At 40.4% G+C, this 27,829-nt stretch overlaps 1 protein-coding gene across 2 annotated transcripts in view; it reads left to right on the top strand.

Moving 5' to 3' along the window:
* MAP2K4 (mitogen-activated protein kinase kinase 4) overlaps positions 1–22,781 on the top strand; it is a 105,390-nt gene extending 82,609 nt beyond the window's left edge. Inside the window, exons 7-12 of one of the 2 annotated variants that reach the window (XM_032616742.1) lie at positions 541–592; positions 3,483–3,610; positions 12,037–12,114; positions 14,556–14,704; positions 18,844–18,889; positions 20,083–22,781. In XM_032616742.1, the coding sequence (XP_032472633.1) occupies positions 541–592; positions 3,483–3,610; positions 12,037–12,114; positions 14,556–14,704; positions 18,844–18,889; positions 20,083–20,196 (567 nt within the window). In that variant the 3' untranslated portion in view covers positions 20,197–22,781. The remainder of the gene's footprint in view (positions 1–540; positions 593–3,482; positions 3,611–12,036; positions 12,115–14,555; positions 14,705–18,843; positions 18,890–20,082) is intronic. The other variant, XM_032616741.1, reaches the window with a different exon arrangement.
* Positions 22,782–27,829: the final 5,048 nt, after the last annotated feature.

The raw sequence follows: 27,829 nt of genomic DNA, 5'->3' as shown, positions 1-27,829 counted from the left end.
AGAAATGTTAATTCAAGTCTCTGTTTCCTCTATTCTTGGAGAAATCTTTGATTTCCTGATCATGAGCAGTGATCAAACAACAGGATAAATTCTGGCTCTGCAAAAATTACTTTGCAGGCTCCACACCCAGTGAGGGTGAACGATTGTGAGAAACTGAGAATTTGGAAAAACTTATTAAATTAGGGTTGATAATGGAACCAGACTGTTGGACCTTTTTGTACTAAATATATCTGTTCCTAAAAAGTTCGATGGTATGAGAAAGATTATACAACTTTTTAATGACTTATTTAAAAAATTGTAAGTTACCTGTTTGTTTTTTTAGCTGTCAGGGAAGGGCGTGTAAAGGCAACTATGATTTCCTATCTAAAATCATAATTTAGCATCTTCAGCTAACATAAAAAATGGACAGAATATTGAAATATTAAGCCCAAAAGAATGCAAAGAGCTACCCGAGCTGTTACTTTATGGTAAGCTATTGTGCTGTTTGATTAGAAGGAAATTGATTGTTTATCCCATCCGTCTCTGCTTTTTCCTCCCTAGACTGTGAAAGCACTAAACCACTTAAAAGAAAACTTGAAAATCATTCACAGAGGTGGGTATGAATTGTTTTTTTTTTAGACTGGAAATTAACATTTTTCCTTAATAGGAAAAAAAATTAAAAGTTACAGTGTATTGTATAACTTTTCCTAAAATACTTGTATTTTTAGCAAAACATACTATATGTACCCTAAAACTTTATTATTAATTTAGGATTTTTTTCCCTTTGGGATTCTATAAATTTCAGTCTAACTTATTAGAATGTTGGGGCTTAGTTGAAAAATAATTATTCATTTGCCTGATAGATAATTAATGTTTCTCTGTCTATACAAATAAGGCAGGAAGGTGAACCTGTGGACCGTCAAAGAAGGATCTGCAGGATAGCACCCTCCATCATTTTAAAGGCACGCTACTGTCCCTATCAAGTGTTTCTTCTTTACTTGGGAGGATATTTTTGTAAATTGAGAAAGATTCTTTAATTAGTATTTTACATTGAAATTCCTCTAAAGCATTTGTGTTTGTGAAAACAGTGATCTTGGCCTTATTTAGACACAGGTCCAAATTCAAACATTTGGTGTCTGTCTTTTGGGAGACAGTGGGATTCCTGAATTTAATTCAGCAAATAGTTTAAGTAGTTGCTCTGTCTTATTACTATGCCAGACTCGGGGTAGTGAGGCAGTGGCTTTGAAGAGGCACAGTTCTGTACCCTCAGTAAATCTGTAGTGGACAAACCCAAGGTGATACATGGCAGTGTGTGATTCAGCCTGACAACACAGGACAGAAAGGAAACAGTCGTATTCAGAGATGTGAAAAACCTTGAATTCTGAGGTTAAAGGGCTCTAAGGTTGTGATTAAAGAGATTAGTAATTAGGGCATTGATTTAAGTAATTTTTATTTGAGGTTGACCCTGAACGACTGCAATTGGTTAACCTTGAACATCAGAATATTTCATTTAATTTTGCCTGGCTTAATGCTTGTTAAAGATAATTTTGGCTAGCCTTCTTATTTTCTCTTTTGGCCTAAAATCATGTAGGATTAGGTCCCTAAACAAAATTATTTTGTTCCTCTTGTACTTCATCTTGTTCTTGTTTTGGATTTTTTCCCTCCCTTTTTTTGTCTGTATTAGGTAATTATGGGAGTATTACCTTAGGGCATCTGACAATTACCTTAGGGATTCTCACCAATCACAGTAAAGCACTAAGACACTGCCCAAGGTTAAGTAAAAGGGAAAGGCTTCAAAAATAACTTTGGTTTTCCTGTGACTAAGTAAAATGATGAATTTATAGCAGTCTTTTTTTACCAGCTAGGATCAGGTAGCTTTTTTTTTTGCTGTAATTAGAGTGCTTTTGATTACAAGTAAGAGAAAATCCTGTTAACTGGCTTAAACTTCAAGGAAACTCATTATCTGTCGTAGTAAGTCCAAAGATAGGGTGGCTCCAACACGATGTGATTAAGGCTCAGGCTCCCTTCTCCTGGCTCTGCTCTCCTTAACATGTTGGCTCCATCCTCAGGGTAGTAACAACTAAAGCAGGTCCTGTGTCACACCTAGCATAACAGCCTCTTGAAGAAGAAGCTGTCTCTTCTTGTGTGGCTGTCTTAGCAGCAGGGAGCTCTTAATTACTTGTCTCTCACGTTTTCTCTTGTCTCCTTCATGCCCTTACCTAAACTAGTCCCTGGCAAGGAGCATGAGGCTACCCTGATAAGCTTAGACCAATCAGGACCCCGTGTTTGGAGGTGCGGATAGATGTACACAGAGGAGGATGGATCTCAGTAAAATGAAAGTTCCATTAGAAAGGATGATGGCATGCTTAGGAGTGTATGTTTGATAGGCAGTCAGCCGTGTCAGTGGTGGTAAGCATTCTTTTCTGGATTTTTTTGAAGGTCCCCTTCTGAGTTACAGACAGATATTTTTGTATCCTATATTTATTTCTGTCCTTTTTATTCATGGAACCTTGACAGGGACAATTAAATGCCTCGAAGGATTGAGATAGGGACAGAGAATTAGTGAGCAAGGGCAGGGAGAATTGTCCAGCTAGCTGATTTGCACACACTGGCAGTGAGTGAGTTGATGGTGAGTGAGGAGGAGGTGATAACCTAGGGGCCAATGTGACAAGACTGTGTAAAACCTGGAGAACCAAATGGAAAGGATTCAGCTTTCTCAGGTGTGCGGGAAAGCACACACACTCTGAGAATGGTAAAAATGAATCTAGTTTCTCCAGGATGACTCTTAAAGAAGGTTGGTTGGGAGAAACTCGATGAAGCCATCTAAGATGAGAAAAATCTCTCTCAAGGAGAAATAATTAAGTGGATACATTTACTGAGTACTAACAATGTTCAGTTTCTGTAATAGGTGTTTTCACTTCCACAATCCTATAAGTTAGGAATTATTACTTATATTTTGTAGATGAGGGAATTGTGGTTGCTAAGTGAAAGTTCAGGAACTTGCCCCAGGTCACATTGTGAATATCAGGCCCAGGTCTTGAACCTTTGCTTTTTTGATCCCGAAGCTTGTGGTCTTTTAGATGTACTGGATTGGATACTTTCCTAAGTTAGATAAAGCTCTCCTTTAACTAAATTGTGAGTTTATAATTTGTATACTTTGCATTTAGTTGTATAATCTTTGACACGTATTGTAAAGTAGCTTAGTATACTCTTACAGATTAAATTCATCCTACATGTTTTGACTGTTAAGTAATGAATTTGAAACAAGTAAATGAGTATGTCTCTTGATGAAAACAAAACTTTATAGAATGCCTAAATTTAATATGAGGAGTTTTTTGATAATGAGTTTTTAGCATTCAGAAACTTTTTTTCATCTTAGCTATCTGAATTTTAAGGACTTGATTACTTATGTTTTCTAAGGTTTTTCAGTATTTTTCCTTGAAATACTTTAGAATATAGCTCGTTTGATTACTTGAACGTTGAGTGACATCTGTGTCTTGCAGATATCAAACCTTCCAATATTCTTCTGGATAGAAGTGGAAATATTAAACTCTGCGACTTTGGCATCAGTGGACAGCTTGTGGACTCCATTGCCAAGACAAGAGATGCTGGATGCAGGCCATACATGGCAGTAAGTGCAAAGGCCAAACCTTCTTGCTTGACATTCATTGCACAGAGAGCCTGTGCCCTTTGGTGCTCTACTACCAAGGGATCTGCTTTGGTCGTGCAGTTTCACCATACTAGAATATTCTCCTCTTCCACGAAGACCAAACTCAGTTCTAGCTCTTCTGTGAAACTTGGTGAAATCATCCCAGTGAACTCCTGGTTTCATTGTCTTACCGTGTTCCTCTTGCCTGGCACTGAGCATTTATGGTCTTTTCTGATTACTATTTTTTCATTATATTCTAGTTAGTTCTCAGAAGGCCTCTTTTGTACCTCTAGACCCCCATATGCTGTCTTGACTGTAGGAGGTACTACAGTCAAGTAGTAGACATATTGATTGTATGTTTACAATCACTGTTACAATTGATTGTATGTTTACAATTGTAGTAGACATATTGATAATGTAAGTGGTGCTGTTTCTGGTTAGAGAAGAATAGGAAGCCGAATTCCTCATAGAACTCAGTATGTCTCATAGCATGTTCAGAGGTAAGAGAAACTCACTGACACGTGCAAGGTAGAGGCATTAGTTATTTCTCAACCTGGAGTGTCATAATACCTGCTGATGCATAGGAAAGCTACTTATACTGATATGTTTATTTTGTAACCAGCCAAAATACTGATCTACCTCTTTTTTTAAAAAATTAATTTATTTTTGACTGCGTTGGGTCTTCGTTGCTGCTCATGGGCTTCCTCTAGTTGCGGCAAGCGGGGGCTGCTCTTCGTTGCGGTGTGCGGGCTTACCATTACAGTGGCTTCTCTTGTTGCGGAGCACGCGCTTTAGGTGCGCGGACTTCAGTAGTTGTGGCGCACGGGCTTAGTTGCTCTGCGGCACGTGGGATCTTCCCAGAACCAGGGCTTGAACCCGTGTCCACTGCGTTGGCAGGCAGATTCTTAACCACTGCGCCACCAGGGAAGTCCCTACCTCTTTTTTGAATAGGTTTCAGATGGCACTCAAGGTACCATTCTGCAGGTAATTTTTGCCTTAGCATTCCTCATATTTATTGATCTTTCTCATATGTATCTACCTACCTACCTACCTACCTATAATCATGTATATTTTGTTACTTTTCTCATGTTTATTTTTGTTGCTTTGCCTAGAACTGTATCAATGTTGAATGACAGTATTGATGGTAGGATTCTTATGCTGCTTGACTTGAAAGCAAATGTCTTTTTCTGGTTTACTAAGTGTATGTGTATATATCTGTGTGTGAGAATGTGTGTGTGAGAGAGAGAATAAGAATGAATCAGAAATGGCTATTAAATTTTATTAAATGCCTTTTTGGCATCGTTCAGTGTATGATAAAATGTTTCTGTGCAGCTGTTGATATGACACATCATAGTAACATATATTTCCTGTGGTTGAACCGTTCTGGCATTCCAGAAATAATCCCTACATGGTTCATAGTTTATATGTTTAATATATTTTTACATGTGCTATATTAATATTTATGATTGCTACATAAAAATGTTTGAGATTGGTTTATAGTGTACATTGTAAAGGTTTTAGATGGGTTATGCAAGTTTTAAAAATCAAATTGGGGGGCTTCCCTGGTGGCGCAGTGGTTGAGAGTCCGCCTGCCGATGCAGGGGACATGGGTTCGTGCCCAGGTCCGGGAAGATCCCACGTGCCGCGGAGCGGCTGGGCCCGTGAGCCATGGCCGCTGAGCCTGCGCGTCCGGAGCTTGTGCTCCACAACGGGAGAGGCCACAACAGTGAGAGGTCCGCGTACCGAAAAATAAAATAAAAAATAAAATAAAATAAAGATTGTAAATTTAAAAAAAAAAAAAAAAATCAAATTGGGAAAATTTTCATCTTATTTTATTCATACAGTAAAAAAGTATTGATCACCTAGTAGTCAAAAACATAACTTTGGCCTCCTTGAGCTCAGAAAATTTTCCCCAGAGCTCAGAACAGTTGTGATAGTATAGTTTTCTGTTCTTTGAGGTTGAAATCCATCTTGGCCAGGAGTCTTTGGGGAAAGATACATAATTCTTTTTTTGTTCTAAGATTTTTTTTTTTATGTGGACCATTTTTAAAGTCTTTATTGAATTTGTTACAATATTGCTTCTGTTTTCTGTTCTGGGTGTTTGGCTGTGAGGCATGTGGGATCTTAGCTCCCTGACCAGGGATCGAACCCGCACCCCCACTGCATTGGAAGGTGAAGTCTTAACCACTGGACCGTCAGGGAAGTCCCCATAATTCTTTGAAAACTGTGAAATTTTACTGTTTCCTTAGCATCACACATATGCGTGGGTGGGTGTGCGTGTGCATGTGTATACATACACATGCTTTCCTTTTCTTAGTTGTTTTAAATGTTGGGTGTAAGAACTGTTTCCTGCAGTGTTTTAAGTACCAATTATGTGGTAGTTTTAAAATCTGTCCAGTCTCTTTAATACACCTCCCTTCAAAAGGCGGTGGCTAAGTACAGCCTTGAGTGTGGACTGGACTTAGGCACTCACTTCTCATGAGTAGCATGTGGCAGAAATGACAGCGCATCCCTCTGAGAGTAGGTCAGAGGGAGGCGTGTGGCTTCTTTCTTGTTTTCTTTCTTGGATTGCTCACTCTGGGGGAGGCCAGCTGCCATGTTGTGAAGACACTCAGGCAGCTTTACAGAGAGACTCACGTGGTGAGGAACAGAGGCTTCCTGCGGTACTGTGTGAGTGAGCTTGGTGACGAGACCTCCTGCCCCAGTGAGGCCGACAGCCCTGGCTGACATCTCAGTTGAAGTCTCATGAGAGACCCTGAGTCATAACCACCAACAAAAATGCTCCCTGAAGCCTGACTCACAGAAACCTGAAATAATAAATGTCTGTTGGTGTCAGCTGTTAAGTTTTGTGGTGCTTTGTTACACAAATAGCTAACCGGTACAAAGTGATTCATGTTAATCTTTTTACTTATTACTTGCTTTCAAAGCATTTTAGTCCGTACGTTTCTGCCTTTTGGGACATATTAAAATTCTTCTTTTAGCATGATAAATGGTCAATTAAAAAATGAAATATTGGAAAGGGTCTGTTCTGTATTATAATTATATTCAGCACTTTTTTCTTAACTGTTTATTTATTTTTAAATTTTTTTGGTGGGGGGCTGTGTTGGGTCTTAGTTGCTGCGCACCGGCTTTCTCTAGCTGCGATGAGCAGCGGGGGCTACTCTTCGTTGTGGTACGTGGGCCTCTCATCGCTGTGGCTTCTCTTGTTGCAGAGCACGGGTTCCAGGCATGTGGGCTTCAGTAGTTGCAGCACATAGGCTCGGTAGTTGTGGCTTGTGGGCTCTAGAGCGTGGGCTCAGTAGTTGTGATGCACCGGCTTAGCTGCTCTGCGGCGTGTAGGTTCTTCCTGGACCAGGGCTCGAACCCATGTCCCTCGCATAGGCAGGCGGATTCTCAACCACTGCACCACCAGGGAGGTCCCTGTTCAGCACTTTTTTGCCATTTTAATCTAAAAAAATAGAGGAGTTCAAAATTTGAAAACATAGAGATTGTCAATTTCTCCTTATTCCTTGGTTTTTATTTTGTATACTTTAATACAAAGTAACTTGAGTTGTGTATTTATTATAAATTATATGTTTTGGATATAAAATTGTTTTATCTACTACTTTTTTGCTGTTTTTTTTAATATTATACAACCTATTCTCTAAGTTGATATTTTCCTCTTGTAGTTAATTTTAAAAAGCTTTTTGTTTTTCAGATCCATACTTCTGACTTAGATTTAGGATACAGGGTCTTTAATTAGTTTCATGGATCTTAAATCTCCACTCCTCAAAGAATACTTTTCAAAATATTAAAAATATTACATGTACAAATAAAGAACGAACATGTGTCAAAAATATATTTAACTCATTAATGAGAAAACTGGACAGACAGGTTAGTGAAACTGGCTCATAGAACATTTGCATAATTCTGTATTTATAGTCACTAAAGAAGGAATATTGCAACAAGATGGCTAATCAAAATATAAATTTGCTAATTATCTCCAGGTCAATAAAATAATAACTTTTGGGGTTGTTGGACAGAAATCATTTGCATCCCTACCTGACAGAAATCTGCAGGTTATTGTGTAACTTAAGTGTCTGGGCCCTAATGAAACAAGTACACTTACACAGTCCTCGGGCAGCCTTGCTGGTGCTCCACTGTGACACTGAAAGGAAACGGAATCCTTTTTTGGATTTATTTCCCGGTGTTGGATAAGTTTTTCTAACACACAAATGATAGACATTATAGCTGTTTGTGACATAAACATACAGCAGTTTTAGAAGGACATTAGCGCTGTAACCACGAATAATAGGTGCCCATTTTAAGCATACAATTTGAATTTTGACAAATGTATTTAGTCATATAATCACCACATCAGTCAAGATATAAAATATGTCTCATATTTTATAGGATCATGGGTCCTGTTTTCTGTCACTGTCGGTTAGGTTTGCTTTTCCTCAAGTTCTTTAGAAATGCCATCCTACAGTCTGTGCTTGTTCGTGTGTGCTTTCTTTTGAAGATGTATCGATGCTGTCCGTGTGTATTTGTCGTTCAGTCTTTTTATTGCAGAGAAGTTGTTATTGTATCAGTAGACCACGATTTATTTATCCATTCCGCTGTATCTTGTCATTGCTGAGTTTTTTAGTACCTGTTATGTGTATTAGTCATTCAGTCTTTTTATTGCAGAGAAGTTGTGCATTGTATCAGTAGACCACAATTTATTTGTCCATTCCACTGTGCGTATCTTGACGTTGCTGAGTCTTTTAGTACCTGTTATGTTTCTCCATTGATTTAGATCTTCTTGCTGTCTCTCAGTGATGTTTTATAGTTTTCAGTGTGGATCTCTTGCGTACCTTTTGAATTTATTCCTGAGAAATTCATGTTTTTTGATGCTAATATTGTAAACGGGATTTTTAACTTTTTCCCAATATTTTGCTATTATTATAGAGAAATAGAGCTGGTTTGCACATTTTGACATTGTGTCCTATGATCTTGCTGGTTTCACCATTAATTTTAGTAGGGATTTTCTAACTAAACAGTAGTAGAAATCCAAATGTTTGTGAGTAAAAGCCGTACTTTTCCCCCCTTACCTTTTTGTACTGGCTGGGAACTCCAATATAATGCTGAATAGAAGCAGTGTCTTGTTTCCAGTATTAATTAGGAAGGACGTGTTCTGTATTCCACCACTAAATATGATGTTAGCTGTAGGTTATTTTACATACATTTTATGAAATAAGAGGTTTCCTTCTCAGTATGCTAACAGTTGTTGAATTTTATCAGATTCTAATCCTACATCTGTTGAGATGATCGTATGACTTTTAAAATCATTCTATAAATATGGTACATTACATTGATTTTCAAGTATTAAGCCCATATTATCTTCCTGTGATATACCCCACTTGATTATGATATATTACCACTTCATATGTTGCTAGATTAGATTTGCTCATATTTTAACAATTTTTGTGTCTGCATTTATGAGGGATATTAATTGTCTTGTAATGTTTTGGTCAGGTTTTCATAAATGGCTATGCTGGCTTCATAAAATGGGTTGAGAGGAATACCCTCCTTTTCTGTGTTTTGAGAATAATTTGAGTAAGACTGGTGTTATTTCTCCCTTGCATGTTTGAAAGAGTTCACCAGTAAACTTACCTGGGTCTGGACTTTGTGGAAAGGTCTTTAATAACAGATTCATTTAAAAATTAAAAAAGTTTTGCGGTTATTCAGATTTCTGCATTATTTTTGTAGGTTTTCATTTTCAAAGAATGTCTATTTCATCTGTTTCTGTAAGATCAATAGTAATATCCCCTCTTTCATTCTGACTTTAATAATTTGAGTCTTCCCTCTCTTTCTCTTGATCAGTGTAACTAGAAGTTTGCCAATTTTGCTAATCTTTCCAAAGAATCAACTTCTGCTTTTGACATTTTGTATTGATTTTTGTTTGCTTGTTTTCACTTACTTTTGCTTTACATTTTTTTTTTTTTTTTTTGCGGTATGTGGGCCTCTCACTGTTGTGGCCTCTCCCGCTGAGGAGCACAGGCTCCGGACGCGCAGGCTCAGCGGCCATGGCTCACGGGCCCAGCCGCTCCGCAGCATGTGGGATCCTCCTGGACCGGGGCACGAACCCGCGTCCCCTGCATCAGCAGGCGGACTCTCAACCACTGCGCCACCAGGGAAGCCCTGCTTTACGTTTTATTACTCCCTTCCTTCTCCTTGCTTTGAGTCTAGTTTGCTCTTTTTCTGTTTCCTTAAAGCTGTCAAGTTAGGCTGTTGATTTGCAATCTGTCTTCTCTTCTAATATATGCAATTACTGCCGTAAGTCTCCCTCTGAGTAGTACTTTCACTGCCTCCCACAAACTTCGGGTAATTTCATTTTGGTGATTTCACTTTCATTGAACTTGAACATGAGTACTGTGAAATTATTTCAGTAAATAATTTCATTGATTACTTCATTTTGTAACTTCATTTTATTAATATTTAGTTCAGAATATTTTTAAACTTTTTCTTGAGACTTCTTCTGTGATCCGGGTGTTATTTAGAAGTGTGTTCTGTTTTTAATTTTTTCTTGGAGTATGGTTGCTTTACAATGTTGTGTTAGCCTGCACTGCACAGCAAAATGAATCAGCCATACACGTACAGAGATCCCCTCCCTTTTGGACTTCCCTCCCATGTAGGTCGCCACAGTGCATTAGGTAGAGTTCCCTGTGCTATATAGTGTGTTCCCATCAGGTGTCTATTTTATACATAGCATCAGTAATGTATATGTGTCGATCCCATTCTCCCAATTCCTCCCCACCCCACCCCTTTCCCCCTTGGTATCCATACATTTGTGATCCATGTGTTATTTAGAAGTGTGTTGTTTAATCTCCAAATATTTGGGGATTTTTTAGATATATTTCTATTATTGATTTCTAATATAATTATTTTGTGGTCTAAGAACATGCCTTGCATGATTTCACTTTTTAAACATAAAGTGCGTTTTATGGCCCAGATCATGGTTTATATTAGTGAATGTTCCATGTGAGCTGGAGAAGAATGTGTATTCTGCTGTGTATTTTCTCTCTTGGTTGACTATCTGGGATTTTTATGTAATATGTATCTTATCAGGTAAATAAGTATATTTATATCTAAAAGTAAAAGTGAAGAGCTTCCAATGAATATTTATGCAACACAGTACTCATATTCAAAACAAAATGCATAGGTCTCCAAAGTAATTGTTGCTGACAGGCAGAGAACATAACACAGTGACCATTATGCTTCTCTGGACGTTTCTTTCAACGGCAGTTACTGTCAGCCTTAGCTAAGGATCCATTGTCAGCTCTGTGCTACTGATACCCTCTCTCTCTTTTCTTTTCCATTCCTGGCACGCTATGTAAATAATGGTCCCTTATTTCAAGGAAATGTAAAAATGCTCCCTTCATAGAAATTACTAAAAATGATTTTTGCTGTTTTTATGATAGGATAATATATTATGATACTGGCAATGCCTTAATTTGGTTAACAATTAGACTAATTGACAAATATCTTTAAAGATATAGATGTAAATCTATATCTTTTTTAAAAATTTTATTTATTTATTTTTGGCTGCCTTGGGTCTTCGTTGCTGCGTGCAGGCGTTCTCTAGTTGTGGCGAGCGGGGCTACTCCTCGTTGCAGTGCGCGGGCTTCTCACTGTGGTGGCTTCTCTTGTTGCGGAGCACGGGCTCTAGACGCATGGGCTTCAGTAGTTGTGGCACGTGGGCTCAGTAGTTGTGGCTCGTAGGCTCTAGAGCACAGGCTCACTAGTTGTGGCGCATGGGCTTAGTTGCTCCATGGCATGTGGGATCTTCCCAGACCAGGGCTTGAACCCATTTGCCTTGCATTGGCAGATGGATTCTTAATTACTGCACCACCAGGGAAGTTCTGTAAATCTATATCTTTAAAGGTATAGATATTTAGCTTTATGATAAAGAGTGGAGCAATTATAATAAAGTTAGCTCATACTTGCTTTTGTGTCTCAAATATACTGTGGTATGTCCTTATTCACTGAAGCAAAAAGTGATAAGATTCTAAAACTTAGTCTTTTTTTTTTCCTTCTTTTTACCATTACTTGCTACTAATCTGGCCCTGTAATTCTTTATGTTTTTCCTTTTTCCTCTCCTTTTCTCCCTCTGTCTGTTCTCAGCTTCAGTTTTGTAAACTCTTGTGCGTCCTTAGGGGGAAAAATTAGGCTTGTATTCCCTTTATGGAGGAAGCCGTTGAGTTGGGTCTTTCCTTGCTGTTCGTTTTCAGTATAATATTGGCTGCCTATTACTCCCAGTCTGGCCCTAGACATGGATTCCTCTAGGAGTGTGCTGGTGTTCTGGCTGCCTACCCAGCTCCTGCTTCCATTACTTGCTCCTGGAGGGTGTGTGTAATGAATGACTGTGATTTCTCTTTGTGTTTTAGCCTGAAAGAATAGACCCAAGTGCGTCACGACAAGGATATGACGTCCGCTCTGATGTCTGGAGTTTGGGGATCACATTGGTATGTTCGTGTTCACTCAACCTTGTCATTGTCGTGTTATAAGACATTGAGAGATAAAAGAAAATTTAACCATAACCAGTCTTTCACCACTCATAAGAACATATCCGGTCTCTTCTAGTCTTTGATTTTGTATACCTATTTCTCCCTGCCCCCCCAAGTGTAGAAAAACAAGTTTTTATCTTAAAACTCAAGCTAGAGTTGATTATTTCCCTTGTGCTTTTGTGAAGTGCCTAGGGCTCTTTAATGTAGTGGCCCTGGATCTCTTGGCCACGGATACTAGGAGTCAGAACTGCGCTCAGAGCAGGAACAGGGAGGCCAGCTCACCTGCGGTCGGTGCGGCAGTGCAGCTGCGTCCCCATCTCAAGCAGGAGTCATATGTCCAGTAATACTGTGGACAGTGTGTGTATTAGGTGCACATACTTATATGTATGAAGGTAGTTATATACTACTTGGAATCTTCTATTCACCGAATAGAAAAGTCACACATGCTGAAAGTAATTCCATTGTTGAAGGACAAGAACCACCGCGGTGACAATTCTCAATGAAAGTTATTCCATTGTTGAAGGACAAGAACCACCGCGGTGACAATTCTCAATGAAAGTTCTACCTTAGAACAACACTGAGCGAGAATAGTAAGAAGACTACTTAGTTTGTAACTAACAAGCACGATGAAATAAACTATCTCACCTGTGGACTGTATTGAAATTTTGGTTCTATTTTAAAAACAGATTTATTTGCTGATTTCCTTATTACCAACATTTGTTTTGAAGTTTTAGATTTATTTTCTTGTGCTTGCTGTTTTACCAGGGCTGAATGGCATTTTTCTGATCTCAGAGCAGCTTCTTCCACATTGGATGTGAATTTTCCATCAGTATAGGTGGGGCTGTGTCCTGTTTGGTAGGCAACCCAAAACGTTTCCTCCCGTCTTAGTAAGACCCCAGAGCCCCGAGACACCAGGTTCAGAGCAGTGAACTTTTCCTGTAGCTTGTTAAATAATCTCCATTTGTTTATTGGCATTATATGGTACTAAGATCCTCTTCCTGAGGATCACACACCCTTGTGAGTGTCCTTGGTGAGTCACTGTGCCACACCTAATGAATTCTCCGTCTAGAGACATGAAGGCTGACAGCTCAGCTCTGCACAAGACTCCATCTGGTTTCCCTTGTGAGCAGACATGGGAGACACCTCGTGGAGTCTTTTCTCAGCGTGAAGCCACTAACCAAAGGGGATTCCTTCCCAGTTAGTCAGGAGAGAACACAGAACTTGGGAATCTTAGGTCTGGTGACTGGAGCAAGACTTATAGCTACCAACTGAGACAACTGTTTGCATGTAAGAGGTAGTCACGACTCAGAAATACCTATCTATGTCCAAGCCAGTTATGCTTAAAAAGCAAGTTTTTACTTTATTGTAAAAACAAAATTTTGTTCTGTGAAAGGTTTTAACATAGGAATTTTTTAAGCAATTTCCTTTAGTACCTCTGGCTAAACTTTGTTTAAAAGCAAGGCGTTCAGTACTTATAATTGCTTTTTAATTTTTCATAGAGACATTATTTTCATATAATATTTTTAAAATTATGAGATGTGTGAAATTAACTCCTAAGATCCTAAGTCTTTCACCTTATGATGTTGTATCCTACTGTTTCCTTCTCTTATCAAAACCTGTTCTCAGGAATGAATCTAATGAAGCAATTCCCATTGCTGTGAGTAATCAAGGACGTTTACTTCTTCCCAAGTGTTTGTATTTTTATCAAAAAGAAACCTCAGCCAAAGGAGTGGATTTGCGCGTGTGTGTGCGTGCCCACCTGCCTGCTTTCCCTGTACAGGCGCAGGTGCAAGTGGAGACGGTGCTGAGCTGCAGGAGGCCTCTTCTGGGGAAGAAGGCCCTCCCATACCAGCTTCCTGTCGGAGGACGGCTTTATGATTGCTTGCTCGCCTTCCTTTCATTGTGCAAACTGGTACTTTAATATTTGACTAAACTGACAAAGTCAAATCTCAGTGGAAGAAGCTCCAAAACCATCTTCCCAGATAGTGCTCTGTCTGTCATGTGCCATCTCTGATAAGTTTGGGGTCGCCTGTCAGTGCACGTAAAATGGGGTTCATTTAGGCCATGCTGCAGACTTAAACCTAGTTCTTGGAAAAAGCACAGTTTCTAGGTTTCCATTGTCCTCAGAACAGAGTGGGAGAAAGATGAGAATACAGTTCACAAACATGTTTGACCTGTGGCAGATATGGACATACTATCTTGATTTCTAAATATCCCTTCCACTTAGCCATAATTCTGAGGATTGCACCTCAACCTGATCTTGATTTGAGTCAAGACTTTTTCAAGAGTTTTGCTTGGAGTTCAGATTTACAATGTGGCCTTTCCAGTGAGGAGTAATAAGTACTGGATTAATAAGTAATGCCCAGTGTATTTTGCTTTTTCCTCTGTGTTCTCTTTAGTACGAATTGGCCACAGGCCGATTTCCTTATCCAAAGTGGAATAGTGTGTTTGATCAACTAACACAAGTTGTGAAAGGAGACCCACCACAGTTGAGTAATTCTGAGGAAAGGGAATTTTCCCCAAGTTTCATCAACTTTGTCAACTTGTGGTGAGTATTTGATTTATGAATGCTCAGAGATATACAGTGAGAGGACAGTGAGGTGATTACTTAATCTTAGCAACACTGGTACTTTATACTGGGGAAGGGGAGCCTGCTTCATATCGCTCTGTCTTCTCAGCTGGGACTCTGGATCACTGTGGCTACATGGAAGGCTCCAGCTAGCCTGGAGAGGCATCACTCTCTTATTCTGCTACTCAGGTACTGATGAAAAACAGATGTGGGTGGTGGAGAAGCTGCTGCCTCCAGATTTCTAGTACCTTGTACAAGAAATACAGCCTAGGTGAGATTGATCATCTTATTCTGATGTGGTTCTAACAATGAAATTGTACGAGAATCACTTGGAAGCTTTTACTAAGTTAAGATCCTGCCAGACTTTCAGGGGTGGCTCTCTGCTCTGACCTGACACGTAACCCAGCTGGGTGTATGTAGTAGTGTCAGGCCCAAAGCTCAGTTGGTAGAACCATATACTGCCTCACAGAGACCTTATTCCAAGGAACCTTATTCCAATAAGTTTCCTTATTCTAGGAACCCCACACCTGATATTGTTCACTCCCCTTTTTACAGGTGTGTATGTGTTTGTAGCATGTAAGAATAAATATACACTGATATGGCAACAGGACAGTCGTGCCTTGTTATCTAAATTTTAAATAAAACCTGTTTTGTTATCATTTGGATATTTTTGATAATTATTCTGTTTATCCAACATGATTTAAAAGTAAGATATATTTATGAGCAAAAAGCCAGAGCATTTCGTATATTTTCGTTCTTGAAAATGCTTTTCTTTTTCTTAATTTTTTCTTTCCAGGAATGCTGTTTCTCTCTACTCTTTTAGGTCCTATAAGACTAAGACTTAATGTTTCACGGTCTAGCATTGCCCTCTTTTTGAATATGTAGAAAACATTTGTTTGGCTCCAGTTTTCAAGTCCCTTTCATCTTCTCTAACCAAATTCTACTTTTGTGTTGGTTTTCAGAGGGGAGAAGAATACCTCAAGATTTTTAGATAGAAGAGGGCCATAAGGATGACGCAAATTGGCTGCTTTTTCCTTTTAAAAAACCATCTACTTTTACCAATTTGCACACATATATACAGTATATAATTGCAAAATGTGATCATTTTATATATTCTACTTTAATGAAATATTTGGTTAAAAGAATCTGTGTGAGTCATAGAGCATAATGTCTAAAATAATCACCTGGGAACACTGCACCAGGATTGCTTTCTTCTTAATTCCTGATCTCTGTTGGTTTTGTTATATATATATATATATATATATATATATATATATTTATATTTATATTTACTTTTTATTTCTGTGTCCCGTGGTGCAAGTTCTCTCCCATAAATAATGGTTATAGACTTGAATCTCACGTTGTTTTCCCTGAGTAGGTATGTAGTTCCATCTCATTCCAGATCATTAAGGTCTGCGGTTGAAGTATTATCTGTTTTTGTGATATGCTCGTATCAGCTCTCCACATTTGTCCATTCTCCCTTCTTCTATCCCTGAGCATTTTCTAGTATCTAACCTGGATCATTCGGATTCCTATTTGGTTTCCTCATAATCCAATATCACCTTGTTCCAAGCCATTTTCCTTCTTTTTGTCACAGCTGTATTTTTTTATGATGCATGTCTATCCAATCATTACTTCTTGTTGAAAACTTGTTTAGAACGTGCGTTCTTAGTGGAGTGCTGTCACCCCCAAGGGACAAAAATTTGTTCTGGAGAGCCAGAAAATCTTGCATAGTATAATGGTTTGTAGCAGATATGCAGTATTTAACTTTCATGGGAAGGGAGGGTAATAATGAAAAAATGATGAAGAAGCATGAAGTCTAATGCTAAGAAAAGCAACAAATGAAAACCTACTATATAGCTCAAGGAACTCTACCCAGCGCTCTGTGGTGACCTAAATGGGAAGGAAATCCAAAAAAGAGGGGATAAATATATACATATAGCTGGTTTACTTTGCTGTACAGTAGAAACTAACACAACATTATAAAGCAACTATACTCCAATAAAAATTAATTTAAAATAGAAAGAAAGAAAAGCAACAGACTAGAACATAGAGCTGCTTTTAATGGAGATGAGATTATGGAATAGTCTAAAATACACTTAAAATAAGTATATTTAAGATGCCCAAGGAAGTAAAGGTGTAAGTTTCATTAAAACTGAGGAAGAAGTAAACAGAAATGAAACAGTTAGCTATGAAAACTAATTAATTAGAAGGCTTGGGAATGAAAAAACATAGCTATTGATACAAAGATACAACAGATGTGATGTACTCTGGACTGAAAACACTTGAAGACAGAGTTGGGGAACTGGAAGATGGACTTGAAGGGTTTCCCCAGCATGATGTAGACTAATATGTATGAAAGAAAATAGTTAAAAATCAGTGAGAAGAGAATGAGTAATTCTAAGATGTATATAATGGAAATGAAAAACAGCTCTGAAAGTGAAGAAGCAATATTTAAGGAGATAATAGTGGAAAAGATTTGAGAGTTGATCTAGGATAGGTGCTTGGATTTCAGTTAAAGTCTCTGTATCACGTAGGATAAATAAAGGTAAATTTATATGAAAATTCACTGAAGCAAAATTGCAGAACAATGATAAAGTAAGAGTTGGCAGGAAGAGAACTTAGAGTACCTGCAAGAATGAATGAATCAGACTGACAGCAGACTCGTCATCAGCAACACTAGTTGCCAGAAAACAGTGGAGTCATAGCTCCAGAGTGCCGAGGAAAAATAATTGTCAACCTCATCCTAAAGTTTTATACATGGGCACTCAATTATCATTCAAAATAAGGAGGAAGTATAGATTTTTTTTTTTTCCAGGAAGGGAAAGCCTAAGAGTTTACCATTCATAGATGGTTTTGAAAAGATATATTTGACCAAGAAGAAAAGTAAGCCCAGCAAAAGGGTGTTGCAGGTTGGTTCCCTGGAAAGCAGGCTTTGGGGACAGTAAAAAGTGTACAGGAAGTTGGTTAAGTAGTAGGTAGTGATCTTTGGATCAACAGACAGCAAAGGGAGGGAAAGCAGGGCTAGGCAGCAAGGGGAGTTGGGCTGCAATGCAGCCTCAGCCAAAGCCTCCACCAGCCCTGTAGGAAGCTGTGAAGCTGGGCTGGCCCTCCAAGGTTGACTCGTATGGGAGGAGGGTCTTGGACTTTTATGCCCCTTTGTGGATCAGTCATTAGATACAGGCTGGCGCCAGAAGGCCAAGGTGGCTGTCTTCAACTGATGCCATCCCTTAGAAGCCACAGCCGAGGGCTGCCTGCTGGCAGCCCTCCCGGCAGCGGAAGGGTAAGTCCTTCATTCCTAAAGAAGGCATCCGTGTAGCACGGTGAGGCGTCCACTACAGAAGGTGCAGCTGTGAAGAACAGCACTGAGTTTAGATATAGGGGACCTGTATTGCCCAGATTCATGTCTGGTACTAAAAATGTGAATGTAATTGAGGTTGGAGGAGAGTGGTGATTAAGGTACGGTCCAAGATAGATCAGGAAAATGCAAACAAAATGAAAGCACTTCTGGCGCATTAATTAGACAGGGTAGAATTCAAGGGGGAAATGTCAGGAGGGCAGAGGTGTTTAATATATCAATATAGTCCTTATGAAGTTGTACTACTGTAAACTTTTGGAACAAAGAACACAGAACTAAGATACAGAGTGCCAAAATGTTTTAGTTCTAAGGATAAGTTTATAAAATTCATATGTAGCTTATCTCCCAGACTCGCTGGATTACAAGTTTCTCTTAGGGTAGTGGCCGTATGTATTTAGAAACACACAGGCACACAGACATATACACTTACAATCTTATATTTACACATGCATCCATACGTTTAACTACATAGTATTCTAACATGTAGCTATGCCATGATTTATCCAATTTTCACCAGTTAACTTGTTTCTAATTTTTCACTAATGCTCCTACATTGAATATCTTAAGGGTAAATCCTTAGATTGTAGATTGCCTAATTTTTTGTGTGTTTTTTATGTTTGGCAGGTTGTCTGCTTTGTGACTTTGTATCTGAAGGGAAAAAAAAACGACTTATTTGATTGTAATACTTTGTTCGTGAAAATAAAAGTACTTGGGTAACTGTGTGTCCATTTTAACGATGTTAATTTTTGTGTTATTTTAGCCTTACCAAGGATGAATCCAAAAGGCCAAAGTATAAAGAACTTCTGGTGAGTCTGAGACTTGGGGAGTTGGAGCTGTCTCCTCACTCCTGAGCCCTCCAGCATGCTGTCCACTAAGCAGCAGCCGGCCTCTCTGTCCTAGACTGATTGACCTTAATGAGTGTTGTTAAAGAATGTTTTAAAGCAAAGAGATTTGGGAAGAGAAAACGTGTAGGTCTAGTTTTCCTACTAATTTACTAGCTAGATTCTCATGGAAAATTTTGGCCTTCCCATGTTATAAAAACTACCCGAAGGAGCTTGAACATTCACTTTGAGGAGCCGTTTCCACTGCGTGGTCTGTGTGTGTAACACGGCCATAGGAGTTTACTGTGCTCGTCCTGCCTTTATTAAAAGCTCTCACACAAGGTGACATCGTATGGCCAATTCTCATTTCTTTGAAAGTTCTCACCCTTCCATGGAACTTGGACTTTTTAAGCAGTCTACCGGATCTGGCCTTGGTCTTGGCAGTGAAGAAAGTCCTGTGACCTAATAATGTGGGAATATTTTAGGAAAAGACCCACTTGTCACACTAGCTTCTGGTTCTCCAAGGATGTTAGGTAGAACTCCAGTCAACCCCAGCACTGACTAAACGTATTTGGTTAGTGTACTTAGCAAAGCTATGAAAGAAAAATATCGCTGGGGGTGGAGGACGAAAAAGTGAGTTTGCAAGGCAGGTACAGAGCCATAGGCTTTGGAGAGCACAGCGCACAAGCTCAGGGGAGAAGTTTCCATTGTGCCTCTTTTGGAGTGGGGGTCAGAAGGGTCAAAACTGAAACCTTTTTGTTAGGTCCTTCTGCTACATGTGGGGAGATATGGGAGGTTGGAGTTTATGCCTGTGTCCCACGAGGAATAGCGACCGTGATTCATGCAGTTCTTCTTGGCTCTCAGATGGCGGCGGAGGCTCCAGCTATGCTTTGTGCTGAGGAATGTGCCGTCCTGGTACACAGATAAGCTTGCAGACCTCACAGCCAGGGCGGTTCCTCCAGAGCCTGACACCGTGCATCGTATCTCAGCGGCTCACACCCATTAACACGTCTGCATGGAGTGCAGACTGTGCTTGCCTTGCTACAGTCATTTACAGCTCGACCTGGCTGGAGCCTGCAGTTCTGTGCTGTGTCGAAACTGGGAAAAGTTCCGTGTGAGCTCTGATGCGAATATTGATCATTTTTCTTTTCTTTTTCTGTTTTTCAATATTCTTGCAGAAACATCCCTTTATTTTGATGTATGAAGAGCGCGCTGTCGAGGTCGCATGCTATGTTTGTAAAATCCTGGATCAAATGCCAGCTACTCCCAGCTCTCCCATGTATGTCGACTGACATCGCTGCTACGTCAGACTCTAGGCAAAAGGGCTGAGAGGAAGCAAGACGTAAAGAATCTTCATCCCGTACCACAGTGTTTTTATTGCTCGCCCAGACACCATGTGCAATAAGATTGGTGTTCGTTTCCATCATGTCTGTATACTCTCGTCACCTAGAACGTGCATCCCTGTAATACCTGAGCGATCACGCAGTGTTAGTGCCGGTCAGAGAGACCTCATCCTGCTCTTTCGTGATGGACGTATTCATGAAATGTGGAAGTTAGTATGATCAATTTGTTGACCGTGATTAGATCACATCTTAAATTCATTTCTAGACTCGAAACCTGGAGACGCAGCTACTGGAATGGTGTTTTGTCAGACTTCCAAATACTGGAAGGATGCGGTGATGGATGCGCTGTGTCTGAACACAGACTCGGGCTGGAGTGAGAAGAGCGGGCACAGCCAACGAGACGCATTGCCTTCTGGAGCTGGGAGACGGAGGAGGGATTTACTGTCTTCACCAAGTGCAATAGACTTACTGATGTGACATTCTGTTGCTTTACAGCCACCATCGATGTCTGGGGATGGATGTACTTAGCCAACTTCCTTCCCTGTTTGAGATATCATGTTAAATCAGAGGGAATTTATCTTTACCAAAAACCACGTTGCGTTCAGAGAGGTGAACATTAAAAGATTGAGACAGGACAGAACGTGTTCTTTTCTCCTTCCCCAGCCCTCTGCTCTTCACTGGGGAGACTCAGGAGTCTGCCATTTGTCAGAGAAGGTGCTGATCCTAAGAATTTCATTCTCAGAATTCGGTGTGCTGCCAACTGGATGTTCCACCTGCCACAGACCACCTGGACTGGAAGAAGAAAAAAGTACGGAGGGCAAAGTTTACAGCTGTTTTTAATCCTAGAATCTTACGGAACAACTTGTAGCAGCTGTATATTTCCCCTTGGTCCCAAGCCTGATACTTCAGCCATCATAACTCACTAACAGGGAGAAGTAGCTGGTAGCAATGTGCCTTGATTGATTAGATAAAGATTTCTTCTAGGCAGCAAAAGACCAAATCTCAGTTGTTCGACATCACTGGCCCAGGTCTTCAGCTTCTGCATCTCTTTACCCACCTGTGTGTGGTCTATGGCCACTATGTGACTTTTGCTTAATCCAATATTTCGCCTTTTTCTCTTGTATCAGAAACATTTATAATTACCAAGGATGTTCCTTACCAAGGATTTTTAGCCCCCAGTCTCTCACATGCTCTACTGTTTAAAAGGCTGAGAAGCGTGGGGCCCAGCTGATGTGGTAGATAATGAAGGAGCATCTTTTCTAGAGAAAACCGCTTGACCAGAGGAGGATGGGAAACGGCAGTCTCTTAGGTGAGATCATCACCTGCGAGAATCTCTAGCAGGTCACCACCATTTCTTGGAATTGGGAGTCTACAAAAACACAAAAACCAAAAAATCCCCGAAGAACCCCAGAATAGTTCTAAGAGGCCATTTAAATCTGCCATCTTCTGCTGTCCTTCCTCCCTTACCCATGGGCCGGGTCTCCGTGGTTTCACTCTGGCCTCCCTGGCCCCGAGCGTTTGTGTGACAGTCGGTCAGGCAGCACTGTGAGTGGCTCACGCACACTGGAGTAGAAAGCTGCCATGGTCTGAGACGCAGATGGGGCTGCGACAGAACCAAACAGTGGTAGGTGTTGCTGTGTCTCCTCCCAGGTGACGGTCACAAACACTTCTCAACAATAAAGGGAGAATGGTGCTGTTTACAGTTACATCCCTGTAAATTTCAGAATTCACCCGTGGTTTATCGCTTTGGTCCACTTGCCTGGTTTTCCTGTTTTCTCCCCCATGGCACCTGAAGCCCAGGCTTCCCAGTGCTCTACAGGAGGCCCTGCAGTGTCTGCCTCTGACCACACCAAGCCATCACCCTCCACCGTTCCCGGGGACTCCAGAGGAATCTGCATCTCTGCTGTCAGCCTCCTGTGTGGCTCAGCATAGGGTCACTTTGCCATATACCAATGGAGAGAGAAGCAATTCTGACTGTCCAGGAGCTAATCTGACCGTTCTGTTGTGTGGATGACCACATAAAAAGGCAATTTTAGTGTATTAATCATAGATTATTATAAACTATAAACTTAAGGGCAAGGAGTTTATTACAATGTATCTTTATTAAAACAAAAGGGTGTATAGTGTTCACAAACTGTGAAAATAGTATAAGAACTGTACATTGTGAGCTCTGGTTATTTTTCTCTTGTACCATAGAAAAATGTATAAAAATTATCAAAAAGCTAATGTGCAGGGATATTGCCTTATTTGTCTGTAAAAATGGAGCTCAGTAACATAACTGCTTCTTGGAGCTTGGAATATTTTATCCTGTATTCTTGTTTGAATTCTTCCTCTATTTAAGATATATACATGGAATCGAAGTGTTTATGTAATAGTTCTATCCTTTTGCCTGCAGGTCAGTTGTAATAAATCTAGGATGTGATGATGACTTTGTAATTTGATTTTCTGAAGTCAGACCCTGAGAGGGTCAGTTCCATTGGAATTATCCAGTTCCAAGTCAATTCCATTAAATTATCTGTGCATTTCACATGGGGGAAAATTCTCTTCTGGAAGTGTGTACGGCTTCTTTCTTTTTCTCGCCCCGTCTTCTGGCTGCCGTTTCTCTGCTTATTCTTCTTGGAAAAAAGCTTTGCTTTCTGTTTGAGCAGGCGTGATGATGGGGTCAGTTCAGATTTGTTTCTTTGTTGGTTGCCCTGGCCTGACCCAGCATTTCTTACTGCTGAAGGAGGAGGGTGCCGTGTCATGGTGGAGAGACAGCCTGTAAGAACGCGGCCTGCCTCGGCCCGACATCTGGCTGCCAGCCCTGCTTTCTGCTTCCAGTCCTGTGGCTGCTGGGTAGACATCAGATGTCAGCTCATACATTCATTCACGGCTACTCGAGAGAGGAGGGGTAGTGGGGAGATTGGTGGGTCAAAGCCCTGCAGAGGTCAGACCTGGGAGGTTTATGGATGGAGGACAGTGGAAATTAGCAAAAAGCCATAGAGGCCTGGGAACTACCACAGAGAAGAATCTGGAGCTCCAGCCCCAGGACTGACCTGTTGTGCTCCCACCTGTCGCTCGTTGACGACATCCTGACTCATTGAACATAGACTAACTAATCCAGCACCTTACCCTTTTCCTGTGCCTGCTGCTAACCTGATCTCGGAGGCAGCAACACCATTACAGAAGCAGGTGTGGTAGGTATCGAGCATTGTCCAAGGAAGGGTGTGGCCAGAGGCATCCTGACCCCTCTGGCTGAGCCTTATCTGCTGGGGAGCGGAGACCCCGTGGAGTTTCCAGATCCCAGCTGAGCACCAGCTGTGCGCAAGACAGAGTGTCGTAGGTGGACCGTGTACTCAGTGCTTCGTGGACATTACCTATGTTTGCTAACCTCGGCTTATCCTGACTGTAGCCTTCTGAAGCAGGTGGTAGAGGCCCGTTTTAGAGATTAGAAAAAAACAAGGCTCAGAGAAGTGAAGTTCTGGCTCTGATAACAGAGTAGGGAGGAGAGCTGAGATTCACATCCAACACTCACCATAAGAAATTACATTAATTAAAACACGGCCATCAATAACGGCTTGAGCTGAGCGCTGGGAAATTGAACTATGGGGATAACTCCACTCACAAGCCTTACCAAGGCCTGCTTTGCTGTCTTAAAGTCCTAGTGGCCCCTGTGAAGGCAGCTTTGTAGAAGGTAGTTACTTAGAACTAACCAGAGAACTCTAGGTCCTAATTCTTAAGCGCAACATCTGAGAATTCAGTGTAGAAGGCTTGAGGTCCCCATCAACATGATGACGTAATGTGGCAGTCACTGAAGCAGGGAAAGGACTTGAGGTGGCTCTTTTAGTATTAAAATGCCCTTTCACTTCTCGATTCCATCCATCTGTCTTAGCTGCAGGAGGATAGATTGGGGATGCATGAAGTCTTGAAAGTGCCCAGATGCTGGCTGCCCGTCTTAGAGGTGCAGAGCTGCTTTGTGTCCCCAGCTCTTAGGCAGAGGTGTATGCTCCAGTCACATCCACAGCATCTGTGCTTGTTACTTGAAATGCAAGGGGTAAAGAACCTAAACACCGTTGGTCTTGACCTTGTTGGCTCCCTTAAATACCTTGTTAACTGGTTTGAGGGAAGATCCATTCAGCAATGGGTGGCTTCCTTCTGAGGGTCCACTGTAAGACAGGCGTCGTGGAAAGTTGGTATTAGACCATGTAGTGTAAAGAATGTCTACAGTCTGTGAAACATCACCTTCCATTATCTTCTGGGGATTTACTACAGACTAAAGTGATGTATTGTCTGGTCTTCTCCATCTTTCAGGTAGATGAATATCCAGGAATTGTCATCTCCAACCTTGAAATCATCATATGGGTTAATAACTCAATATACGCAATAGCAGATTTTTTCTGATGATATGCTAAAGTGTATTTATATTTCTTAAATGTAAAACGTGATTCTGCTGTTTAAAATTGTCAGTCCATGTATAGCATAGCGTAAAGTCAAAACTGAGTCATCATAATGTATAATGAGTCAAATTTCTATCTGCGTGTGAAATCTCTCTCTACATACACATTTTGCTGGAGAACTGTGAAATAGGACTTCTAGTTTTTCATAGCACTTACTGATTTAATATGAAGACAACTCTTTGAGGTCGAAAGGGTATTGTTTCCTCAGTCTTACAGGGTACCAGTCTTAAATAGTTAGGTAAGTCGCTTAAGGTCATAATCATATAGGGAACTGTACATTATGCCAAGCAAGGAAGGACTTTATCTCATAAGTGCTTGGAGAACCAGATGAGATTTTAAGCAAGCAAGTGGTTTGATGTGTTTTGTACTTTGGAAAAATCATTTCAGTGACTACGCTGGAATGGAAGTGGGGAGATCTAAGACCAATTAAGAAACTTGGAATATTCTAGGCAGAAGTTGGGGGAGGTGAAGTAGTTGAATGGACAGGAGAGGATTTAAGCGACAGCTTGGGGTGGAATTAGCTGTCTGGCTCCTGATGAGGGGAAGAAAGGGGTGGGGTGGGAGCCTGGAAGAAAGTTGTTTTCCGGCTTGAGTGATTAAGGTTTCTGTACAGGATCTGTGTGCCATTCACAACCTTTCATTGTTTGCCGAACCTGCTCTGCTCTGCCCTGCCCTGCTCTGTTATGCCTTCTTGGTGCCTAAGCTTGTCCCTTCCATCTGTAATTCTTTTCTTCACTTGTCTTTTGAAAGCACCTGCTTTATTCTTTAAGAGCTGGGTTAAATGTCACACCCTCTGGGAAGCCTTTCCCAATTCTGTCCTCTGAGCTCTAATCACTTTAAAAAAAAAAGAAAACCATATCTCTGTGCAGCATTTAATCATGCTTCGTTAGTTGTCTCTTTCCTTACTCGTTTGTGAGTTATTTGAGGTCAGTCTTAGCCATCTATACCCAATGGTATAGTCAGTGTGGCCGTCCCACAGTGATGGTGCTTTTCAGTTAAAAAGAACATGTAAGCCTGATTTTTTCACACCTGAAGATAGCATTTCGTCCTGTTGAACCTAGATGATTTTTTCCTAGAACAGTGCGAAGTGAATTGGATTTACATGTCCATGGCATATTTCTGCTAAAAGCAAGGAAGTGAACGTGGACTGTAGCTGGCGCACCACACAGTCAATCGTTAGCAACCCAGTCTTAGGTCCTGTGTGAACAGAAGTAGTCAACTGTCATTGACGTGTATTAGTGACGTCTGTTTCTGACAGCTTCAGTACCGTTAACAGTACTCCTTACTGGAATAACTACACTGTTAATTACAAAATAAAATTACGTATTTTAAAATGCTTTCCCCAGTTGGCACAAAAGTAAGGAATGTCCGAAGCACCCCCATAAAGAGAAGAAGTGGGAGCTCTTTATCCCAACCTGCTTTTTTCTGTTTCTAGAAAGTAAATCTGTTCTCAAAGCATGAAGAGTTGCTTCAGCTGAGGACAGAAAAAAGTGTTAAGAACTTGCTATGAGCAACTTTTGTTCCTGAAGATGTGAGGGCCTTTTGAAAGTTGTCTAACCAAGTGCTGACAGTGTGACGCTGAGAGTTTCTGCTGAACCTTGGTAACCTTGAACTTTTGTGTTTAAAATTATGCAGGGTTCAGGGCTTAGGAAGTAAGGTGTGGTGCCTGCCGCATGTGGAATATCTACTAGGAAATCCTCCAGGAAGGCTGGGACTTCAAAGGGCTATGTACAAAGTATAAAGTGGACAAAGAAATCTGCCAAGTGGTGGAAGATGGAATGGAAACATACTTGCCTTCGTCTTGGTACTGGATGCAGGAAAATTTTAAAAATCTCCAAGAATCCATACCCACAAATCAACTTCCACGTGGGTGCATGGTTTGAATTCACACTACCTCTGTGGTCCAAAAAACCCAAGCAGAGAGTTTAAACGGACCTAGGTCATTATCGTCCCCAGGTGATTGGCAGAAGCAAATCAAAATCATCTTTGGAGGAACTCTCCTTCAACTCAGGTTCAAAGGATTACCACAGGTAAGGCTCAAAGGAAAATGAATAGCTCACAGTCAAAAATCACAAAGACACAAACGAGATGCTGAATGAGAACCAGCAGAGACCACAAGCAGTAACAGGGACATATCAGATGGAGAATATAAAATAAATGTTTAATATGTTAAAGAAATCAAGCAGGAAGCTTGAAAATATGGGCCCAGGAATAAGAGACTATTAAGTCTATTAAGAAGGGAAAACGATCAAATAAAACTTTTCTAATTGAACAATGTAGAGATTGAAGTAATAAAGTGAGTGGTGCGTGGAGACTGTTCTTCCTTCTTCCCCCACCCCACCCACCCGGAATCTATTCTCCTTTCCTTCCTCTTAGCAATAAAAACCACGAGTTTTATCTGGGCATATAGTTGCCTAGCTAGTGACTATTTCCCCCCTCACTTTTATTTAGATGATTGGTTATTAACTAATAGGAATATAATGAACACTTGTGAAAATATAAGTCATAACTCTTAACAATAACCTGTATCTAACCACACAGTTTACTTATTATCACATTTCCCTGCTTTTCCTGACACAAGGTAATTAATCCTCTTCCTGAATCCCCCTGGTGGTCATTCACTTGCTTTCCTCTCTAACTATTTTATCTTTCTTTTCTCCCTCCCTCCTCCCTCCCTCCCTTCCTTCCTTCCTTCCTTCTTTCCTTCCATAGGTAGGTAGGTAGGTAGATAGATAGATAGATCAAGCATATTTTTGAGTTTAGGTCTTATATTTTATCAAAAAGTCATGCTGTCTATACTATTTTAGGATTTTTCCTCTTAATATCCTATTACATCCATATTGCATTTTAATTGCTATATAATATTCCATTGCATTAAAAATGGATTATTCTCCCATTCATGGGCATTTAGGTTATTTCCAGATTTTTCTAGAGTGAACAGTACCACTATGAATATTCTTGTCCATGTGTCCTGCTTCACAAGTGACAAAATTTCCTTTGGGTGCTTGAGTCAAATTGTGGGATCAGAAACCATGCATTGAATGTTCAACTTTAAGAGACAATACCAAACTGTTTTCCAAGTAATTGCACTAATTTACTCTACGTCTTTCCCAACATTTGGTATTTCAGACTTAATTTTTTTCCAG

Source organism: Phocoena sinus, chromosome 20 (assembly GCF_008692025.1).
Source record: "Phocoena sinus isolate mPhoSin1 chromosome 20, mPhoSin1.pri, whole genome shotgun sequence".
NCBI classification, from domain to species: Eukaryota; Metazoa; Chordata; class Mammalia; order Artiodactyla; family Phocoenidae; genus Phocoena; species Phocoena sinus.
Note: the sequence above shows the minus strand (reverse complement) of the source record. Positions and strands in the feature narration are given on the sequence as shown.